This window comes from Mercenaria mercenaria, chromosome 17, assembly GCF_021730395.1.
Source record: "Mercenaria mercenaria strain notata chromosome 17, MADL_Memer_1, whole genome shotgun sequence".
Taxonomy (NCBI): domain Eukaryota; kingdom Metazoa; phylum Mollusca; class Bivalvia; order Venerida; family Veneridae; genus Mercenaria; species Mercenaria mercenaria.
The window spans coordinates 1311342-1321731 of record NC_069377.1 but is presented as its reverse complement, the minus strand read 5'-3'; the positions used below and the strand labels follow the sequence as shown (position 1 = coordinate 1321731).

The following is a 10390-nucleotide window of genomic DNA, read 5'->3' as shown; positions in this document are numbered from 1 at the left end:
ACAGAGAGATTCCGAATTACAACGATATATTTCATATTATTTTTTACACAATAAGCAACATTTGACAGCAAAAGTCTACGTTATTTTTGAACAGCCCTCGTATTAACCTTGAAAACGGAAACTGTAGAAGTTGAGCACAAGCTACAGATGTAATTACAGATGTAATTGTGGAAAAAAGGGGAATATCTCAAACAGTAATAATCGGACCAAAATCGCGTTGATATGAGTATGTAGATGAATTTGAGTACATTTAATAATAGGACACGAAAGCCCCAACAAGATGTTTATGTCGACATAACTAGTGATGATATGCGCAAAGATCCAGTTGAATTTCATACTTAATGTAGAATGCATAACATACACAAGAAAAGTGTAATGGATGGACTGAGGTCATTCAAAGTATAACTGTTTCCGTTCCGTAATTCACAGAGGCGGCGACAACAAAATAAATATAAATTCCGTATTTGCACGAATGAAATTTATACAAATTAAATGAAGCACTGCAACCGTATTCTCTGTTTAAATCTTCATTATACACACACATGCGTAGCGTCCCTAATCAAACATAGGATAGTTTAGAAGAATGTTGTAGAATATCAACTACATCCCCCTCCTCCAATTTTATTCACTTTTGAGTAATGCAGTGCCGTTTAAAACACACGAAACAGGCAAAGAGTATGGAAACTACAAAATGAAGTGCAGGCCAAGAAGTGAGCAGCTCTCCTAAACACAACCCAATTGGAATATCAGAATATATATCCATCCTTTCATGGTTGACATATTATATTAGGGTAAAATACTTTGACTCTCGCAATACAGTGACAAAAACATTTATGTCATTTCCGTTCTGATTTCAACATGATGAAAAACTAATGCTGCACAGGACTTCCTCACAGATTAAAAAACAATATCAAAACATATTAAACGGAAACATAGAGACGATTCAATAATCTAGTCTTTCAACGCAACAAAACACTTCTTTAATTCAGAATGGGCATCTTTCTACGAATTCACACACAGAAGTTCTTTTCAAACGTAATACGCGTCCTATGTTTGTTGAATCAAATCATACAGCATTCGGTCGTCATTTGTATGTCGTTCTAGAGCTGTATACTGATGTATAGGTTCTTCATATCCTTCGTTGGTAGGCTCAGTATTATTTTGCGTGTATCCCCTTCCAGCACTGGCAAAGTCATCAGGTATGAAGATTCGGTTGACAAAGGTGCTGAAAAAAAATAATTTGTTAGAGTAAATGCAGACATTTGTTTTCTTCTTTCACTTCTTTTTTATGTTATGTCATACTACATTTTCCTCTCTCTATTATTGCGATATGAAAAACATATGAATATCCCTTTGAGCCTATAAAATCAAAAATGTATCTCTCGAATTCAATTACATGTACATAACATGATCCAATGGTTTAAGGTCATATCATCCAACCACTTGCAACTCAACGCTTCTGATTTGAGGAAACGGGTTAAACCAAATAAATTATTCCGAGTTTTAAAGTGCCACCTCATAATGCTAATCAGTTTTTCTTTTTTTTTTTTGCTATCCATTTGCGACCGACGGCTATACTTCTGGAAATCAATGCTTTAATCTTCTTATTCTTCTACCTGTTCATTTCTTAATTATTTTACTGCTACATTAAATACATTTGTAGACTTTTTTCTTCCAAACTTTATAAAATAAAACTGGAATTTTCTTTGTGCAACTTCAGAATTGTTCGGTTCAAAATTATTGAAGTGCAGGGTAATTCTAGAACGGTATATGTTCTCATACTGCGATGTACATTATCACATAAAGTACATTTACATGTTATCCAGACTGTCTCTCTGAAGTCCCAACATATTTTTACATAATTCCTCTCCTGTTTCATTCGTTACGTTTATCATTGTATAAAGTTGAAGTCCAGTATATTCAGACAAATCGGATACAACTTAACAAAATATGAAAATGGTATTGATAAACATTTTGGCATAGAGTGCACTTCGCATTACTCCACACACATCATTCTTATGTACCACTTGACACAGTTCGAAATGTGAACACAGATTCCTTATCAACGCTTTTATGACCTACAATATATACCTACTATGGTGTCAAGGGGGTGGTACATATGTTTCAGATATTGTTAAGTATCATGTTATTGAAAAAGTATTAGAAACAGTTTCTCATTTGGACTATTACTTAAAATGTTTGATAAGTTTTGATAGACCTTTGGAATTACGCAGACCTATATTTAATTCACCAGAGCACGAAGTGCTCAAAGATGAACTTTTGTGATCGCCCTGTGTCCGTCGACCGTCAGTCGTCAACAATTTGGCTTTTAACACTCTAGAGGTCACAGTTGTGGCCCAGTCTCAATGAAACTTGATCAGAATGTTACCCTAAATAAAATCTTAGACGAGTTTGATATTGGATCAACTGGGGTCAAAAACTAAGTCAAAGAAAAGCTTATTAACACTCTAGAAGTCTCAATTTTAACCCATTCTTAATGAAACTTGGTCAGAATGTTACCCTTAGTAAAGTCTTAAACGATTAGATACTTGGAGATCTGGGGTCAAAAACTAGGCCACCAGATCAAATCGAAGGAAAAAATTGTTAACTCTTTAGAGGCCACATTTATGACTGTATCTTCATGAAACTTAGTCAGAATGTTAATCTTGATAATCTCAAGGTCCTTTTTGAATCTGGGTTATGTAAAATTAAAAACTAGGTTACTAGGTTAAATCAGAGGAAAAGCTAGTTTACAGTGTAGAGGCCACATTTATGACTATATCTTAATGAAACTTGGTCAGAATGTTAATCTTGATGACCAATAGGTCAAGTTCTAATCTGGATTAGGTGGGGTCATAAACTAGGTCACTAGGTCAAATCAAAGGAAAAGCTTTTTAACACTCCAGAGGCCACATTTATGACTTATCTTCATAAGACTTAGTGAGAGTGTTAATCTTGATGACTTTTAGGTAAAGTTCGAATCTGGGTTATGTCGAGACAAAAACTAGGTCACCGGGTCAAAGCAAAGGAAAAGCTAGTGAACATTTTAGTGGCCACATTTATGACTATATCTTAATGAAACTTGGTCAGAGAGTTAATCTTGATGATCTTTAGGTAAACAGGTGAGGTGAGCGATACAGGGCATTCATGGTCCTCTTGTTTTTAATAATCATGGCACAAGAAATAATACCATTTAAGACTATTTTATCATCCTTTGGTTAGCTAAATATTTGAGAAAGACCATAAGTTAAGACATGTATATATTACATTCTTTACTTTTACATTTTATATGATACGTTCACTGCAAGACTTGTTATCAGTTTGTCCACATGTTTCTGTTTACAGCTGCAAGCTGTAGATTAAACAAAATCACTAATCAATTGACAGGTAAGACCTGCCCTTTGGCAATAAGGTATGCCTCTCATCCATATTATGCTTTCTGGCTTGATTAAAGCTAGGTATGACCCGTTCTCCAGAATTCATTAAAGAAGATACTTACGTTTGTTGCCCCGACTGTGTTTCTAAAATACAGCAAAACACGGTATTGGAAATAATTATTTACAATGGAATAGAATTATGCCATATTTAAAATGAAGTTTACATTTTGTTTTTATTCATTGTGTTATTGTCATTTCTAAAATGTAAAATGGGTATACTAAATACAGAAAGACAACTTCGGATTGATGTAATATAGGATCTTACATTTTTCATCCGGTATTGTTCTTTGTTTTTTGTTTGTTTGTTTACTTGCATTTAGTTGTTTTTGATTGCAATTCATTGTATGGATAGTAGGAACTAGAGATTTGAGATGACGTTTCTTACAATACGTCTATACTGACGGCATGGCAAAATTATAAACATTTTAAAGATGCATGTGAAAGGTTTTGTGCAATTTAGGTCAAAAGCTATTATACTTTTAGAGACATATTCACATAGCAAATTATCTCTATTAGCAAGGACTGAATTATACTATAGAATCTATATAAAGAAATACCATGGTTACTTGAATTACACATTCTACGTTATACAACATGTGCATATCAACAGAACAAGTGTAAAGACAGGGAAAATATCTTACCGTTTTATTTCAGGGAAATATTTAAGAAAACGTAAGTTTGGCATCACTGTCATCTATATTTTCGATAAACAGCAAGTGTTTGTATTGAACAAAAAATAAAAATAAACCAGGAATCTCTTGAAACACATGATACAATTTAAATGGTTATTAAAGTAAATGTGTTATGTTAATGATGAACTATCAAAATTGTATTTAGTTGAAACCGTTACTAGAACATTATTGTATATTTTACGGATTTTGAGTCCATATGGATAAAATAGGTAGATTACCTTTAAATTTTGATTTCCGTACAAGCAAAACAGTTGCAATAATTGCATACACAAAAAGGACAGCACATAGCATACTAAGGGTAATACCAACGTCCAAGGTTATGTTGACAGATGTGTCTTTGTTAATATCTGAAATTTGAAAGTTTCGGTAGGGAAATATAATCCTTATGATCAGCTTTTTGATTTTAAGAATGAATTATTTGCAATAATAGCAAATTTCATCAGCTGTTTCTATATTTTCCATAACGTGTTATGACAATTACCATATCAAATAGTTCTTAAGTATAATTTTTATTTACAAATATCTTTTAAGTGAATAAGATAGAATACCCGTATTATAAATCTGTTTCTGATTAAGCGTCATTAATCATGATATTTGTACTTGACTTAAACACTCATTTTAAAGACAAACTAGGATGTGTCTGTAGGACACAGGGTGTGCCCCCCACTGGTACATTTGTCACAAATAAGGGGCAATGATTTAAATGTTTGCAGTGTTAATGGGGTTTAGCCTTAACAAACATTTTATGAAAAAGAGTTCATTATTGTAGGCCATATATTGAGCTATGAGAATCACAAACAAAAGAAAATCCACTATTTTGGCTATTTCAAGGGCCATAACTCTGTAATAAGAGCAAGATTCTCAAGACGAATGCCAAGTGTGCAAGGTCACATCATCATAAATACTCAGGCAAGGTTTCATGAATTTAAATTAAATACTTGAGCTAGGCACATTATAAGGTGAAATGTGCAATTTTTACTATTTCAGGGGCCATAACTTTTATAATATGGGTGGAGCCAGCCAAAAAATAGGAGATGTGCAAGTTTATATCATGATAAAGATTTTTGCAGGTTATCAACCATTTATATAAATACTTTTTGAGCTAAATGCTTCACAAGGTGAAAATGTGCAATTTTTACTATTTCAGGGGCCATAACTCTGAAAAAAGGGGGTGGAGCCAGAAAAATAAAGGAGGTGCGCAAGTTCATATCATGATAAAGACTCATACCAGGTTTAATCAATTTATATGAAACACTTTTTGAGCTAGGCGCGTCACAAAGTATAAATATACATTTTTGACTATTTCAGGGGCCATAACTCTGAAAATAGGGGACGGGGCCAGACAAAAAATAGGAGGCGCACAAGTTCATATTACGATAAAGATTCATACAAGGTTTAATCAATTTATATGAAACACTTTTGAGCTAGCCACATCACAATCTGAAAATGTGTATTTTTGACTATTTCAGGGGCCATAACTCTGAAAGTACCGGGCAGACCAAAATGAAAAATAGGAAGTAGGCAAGCTAATATCATGATTAAGACTCATGCAAAGTTTCATGAATCCATATCAAATACTTTTTGAGCTAGGCGTGCCACGATGTGAAAATGTGCATTTTTGACTATTTCAGAGACCATAACCCTGAAAATAGAGGGCGGAGCCAGACGAAAAATAGGAGGTACGCAAGTTCATATCATGATAAAGACTCATGCAAGATTTCATCAATTTATATCCAACACTTTTTGAGCTAGGCGCGTCACGAACTTCGGATGGACGGACGCACGAACGGACGCACGGACAAGTCAAAATCTACGAAACTGCTATTGGTGATACTTTTTTAAATGTATAACAAATACTTTAAGACATTTATTGTAGTTGTTTAAAAAAAATTAATTAAGGATATATTACTAAGTACCCTCCACTGTAAGAAACATGTGATACTCATATTTGCCAATTTCGTTCGTTATTGTAACTCGATAATGCCCATAGTCTGTTTTAGACATATTTTTGATTATCAGGTCAGTCTGCAATTCTGATGACGATATCAACAGGTCTGTATTGCTCAGTAATTGTACCCACGTTGACCCATTTTCCTTGTGCCAGACGAATCCATTTCGTCCTGGTTCTGGATAAGCCAATGCGGTAAATCTCATTAGCACTGGAACATTCAAGGAACTTGGGAATTCCCGTCTGCTTTTACGAAGAGGGCGTGGGGAACCTTTAAAGTATAGAAATTGTCTTGTCAACTGCCTCCCACCAATTACCGCAGTTAAAAGTGCAAATGTTTAATTTGTGTATGTTTGTCAGTTGTCACCTTACAAACGGCAATCTAAACCGCTTTGGTTTAAACAGTATTTATTTCGAATGCACCTGGTACACATATGCATACATATAAATGTACACATATGCATATATATAAATGTAAACATATGCATACATATAAATGTACACATATGCATGCATACATATAAATCTACACATATGCATACATATAAATGTACACATATGCATACATATAAATGTGATACATAAGATTAAGCAAAGTATTCATAGGATTAGAAAACAAATCTTCGAAAAAGAAAAAGACTTAAACGAATTCATCTCCTCGATCAGATTTTGTTTGTTATTTTCTGTCTGTTTCTTTGAAAAAAGGTATTGTTAAACTCTTTGTTTCTCTTGTTTTTGAACAGCGTCAAAACTACTGAAAGCATTTTGTAATCGTGAAGCCAGCATTGTTAATTATGCAAAATGAGGACACAGGACAAACAGGAAAAGCCACAAAACGTAGATGCCTTTATAAAACAGAAAAAAGTGGAAAACAACAGGTCGCCCAACAAGACATAAACGAAAATCTTGCAGGCTCGGTGTAATTGATTCGTATACAAGAGCAATGTCAACTAGGTGTCTGCTCATGAACCACGGTCATACATGAGATTTTCAGCTCAAAAAGATATATAAAATATTATTGAAAATAGCTCTTTACCAAGCAACCATTAACAAACTTATCTTCATTTTATTGAGGGTAATATTCTGACCAAGTTTCATTAAGATTGGGCTGAAGTTGTGATCTCTACAATGTTGACAGTCGAACTGTTGACCATGTACCGCGATGGTGACAGACACATTGTGATCACAACAGCTCACCTTGCTCAGTTGAGCTAAAAATAATGACATACAAACACAATTTTAAACATTTCAATATTCACTGATTTCTTTTTCTTTAAGCTACAGTCACACATACGGATATGTCCGTGCGTTGAGGTACGGTGCAGATAGGATAAGTCTGTGGGTGTATACTACGGAGCAGTACGTCTTAGTACGGGAAAAATGGTGAGAATCAGGAAACAAACAAAACAATACAGGACACGAATAAGTACGGATAGGTACGAGGTACTACGTTGAATTACGTTTTACTGCGCCTTGCAACTTGCCCAGCGCATGGACGGGTCTGCGGTAAACTACGTTGAACTATGCCTAAGTACGAGCAGCCTCGGATAACTACGTTTAGCTATGGCGAGGTACGTAACAGCACGGATAACTACGTTTAAGTACGTTTAACTACGGATGAATAAGTTTCAGCCAAGTTGGACTAAAGTCACGCTCAAATGGCTACGGTTCGCTCAAACTTTTGTGCATGTTCAGAAGTTGGAGAAACTTGCAAGTTTGGAATAAGTTTTGAATACGTTTTGACCACGTTTTGGTACGGATTAATACGAATGACTACTCTGAGGTACGGTTCAGGTACGGATCGATACGGATTACTACGTTTCTGTCCGTAGCTAGACGTAGCTATCCACACCGTATGTGTGACTGGGGTATTACAGGCAACCAGAGTAAGGTATCATAGTCATCTTTTTTTTTAAAAGACAGATTACAAAATTATCTGCTTGTGAACACTTACCGAATCTCTTCTCAGTTAATTATATGACTCTCATTTGCTATATATTAAGGACAGAAAGGCACCTAAGTGTATTACATTAAGATACCAATGTTTGATGAAATAGATATGACCAGTACAAAAGCAAATATGTAGCCAGTCATACTGAAAACTCCATCAAAATGCTATTCTGTCTCTATGACTAAAGCATTACAGGATGTGCCTATATTTCTACAAGACAAAATATTGTTATAGTACAGGTAGAAACAATTACTTGCTACATTTCTTGCAATAACTTCCTTCACATTCGGCAATAAAACTAATTACTGTACATTAATTAACAGCTCAAGAGATATGAAACAACAGTTTTCCTCAAAGACCAAATCTTTCATCCATTAATCTATTATAATGTGAAATAATGTACCATAGACACCCATGTATAATGCGCACCAGTGTAAAATACGCACACCCTATTTCAGCCCAAAATCCTGAAAAAAACATTTTTGGTCAATTATGATTGAGGCAGATTGAAAACAAAAGTCTGAGTGTTTACATTGACACTGGTAATAAATTTTACCTCCGTGGCAGAGAGCTGAATCGGTCTCGCTGTAGTATCAATTTTGGGTTTTTTGGGGATTTTTTTTTTTTTTTAATAGAAAAACCAATAAAATATCTTGACATTTTCATTCAAATATTTTTAGCAACTGTTTTCAACTTCTCAGAATAGCACCTTTCAAAACAACAGGAGTTTCTCAATTCAAACCAATAACAAAAGATGTAACTGCTTTTTTAATTGTTACGATCTGTTAAAAATTTATAGATCAGAATGACCTGTAAATACCGGCAATTAGCGTGACGCCTCCAGGACTTGTCAGTTTTGTTGTTCACACTTTCATCTCAGTTAAAGTTAATACCCGATATTTAATAGGTACTATGATATTTATGACTTTTGATATTTCTGTCTTTAAAAATACTATTTAACAATGTTTTCTCATTACTGATATACAAAGTTATTTGGAGCGGAAAGTGGATGCAACTTTCCTTAATTCCACTCAAAATATTATTGACTAAAGATAAAACTAGATGGGAGAGGGCAAACTTAAACGTTACACCTAACTTTCAGATCAAATATTGACTAAAGATAAATTTAAATGAACAATGCACTGCACAAATCCAATTAAACTTTGATCCCCTTAATCAGTGGGTAATCACTTTACCCTAAATACCAATAATTATCTGTTGATAAACTCTATCAACCCTGTGTTAAGATAAACCTTGTATAAATTAAATCCTCATTCTGAGCAAGTCAAATATTTTCGTTTTCAAAACTATATGATTTTAGTAACTGAGTATAAAGAAGAGCTCACCATGCCTTTATTCATTATAAATAAATGTAACTATTTTTATGAAGAACATAAGAATATGTCTATTTCCTATTATATACTATTTTCAGTGATTGTTTACTCATATATTTGCCAATGGTTTGAATACTTACTACCATAGCAGAAAATAATATTGAATTACTTCCCTTTATGGCCCTATGTGTATCATTAATTTTTTGACCATGTGATTATGCATTATATAATAACATCTATTTGGATGACTGCTTTATCTGTTGTTTTTTTACATAAAATTTAGAAAACCTAGTTTTATAGAAAGCAGCTGACACCATAATCATATGTTGATAGTTTATACAATACTGCTAGATTACCAAATTCTGGTGGAACATGTTTCTAACTTACAGGTTGTGAGCAACATGGAGTAATTATGACAACTTGTCTGGCTGTTTTTGTAATTTTATAGTCAATTAGGAACATCTGGCTAGAAAGCATTTACTTCACAGAAACCTTCATCTAGACCAGAACCACAACTGGCATCAAATGCTATATAATAGTGTCCAGTCCAAATGGTCTGCAATACTTTTTGCAAAAACTAGAAAAATTAAAGGAACTATAAATTACCTTGTCTGAAAAGTTAATACTCTTGCCAAATGGTCTGCCTTCTATAAAATGTTTTAGGTATCAGGCAAAAGATCTCTTATGCTTTCTAGGTTATTGCAGGCCTCACAGACTGACAGTCACAGACAAAATAGACAGGTGATCAGAAATATTAAACAGCATGCAAATTTTACAAATTATTTCTATTTATGTACCAAGTTTCATAAAACTAGAAATTTGTCCATGGGACACAGATGCCCCCACTACATGACATTAAAATGACCAATTTTTAACTAAGTCAGGGGCCGTAACTCCTACACAACTTAATGAATCCGGATGCGAAACCCCAGGTGCACAACTGCACATGCTGACCAACATTCCTGTAAACTTTGGTGACTCTAGGTCGAATACTTTTGGAGCTACGCACAACACAACATTAAAATGAC

General features: G+C 34.1%; 1 protein-coding gene across 1 annotated transcript; it reads right to left on the bottom strand.

The window, feature by feature from the left end:
• Nucleotides 1-435: 435 nt before the first annotated feature.
• LOC128550197 (uncharacterized) lies at nt 436-6364 on the bottom strand. The gene is made up of 4 exons (XM_053528710.1): nt 6046-6364; nt 4348-4476; nt 3500-3521; nt 436-1225 (listed from the first exon to the last, which is right to left on the bottom strand). The coding sequence occupies exons 1-4, from the start codon at nt 6281-6283 to the stop codon at nt 1048-1050; spliced, it is 567 nt and encodes a 188-aa protein (XP_053384685.1). The 5' UTR covers nt 6284-6364; the 3' UTR covers nt 436-1047.
• Nucleotides 6365-10390: the final 4026 nt, after the last annotated feature.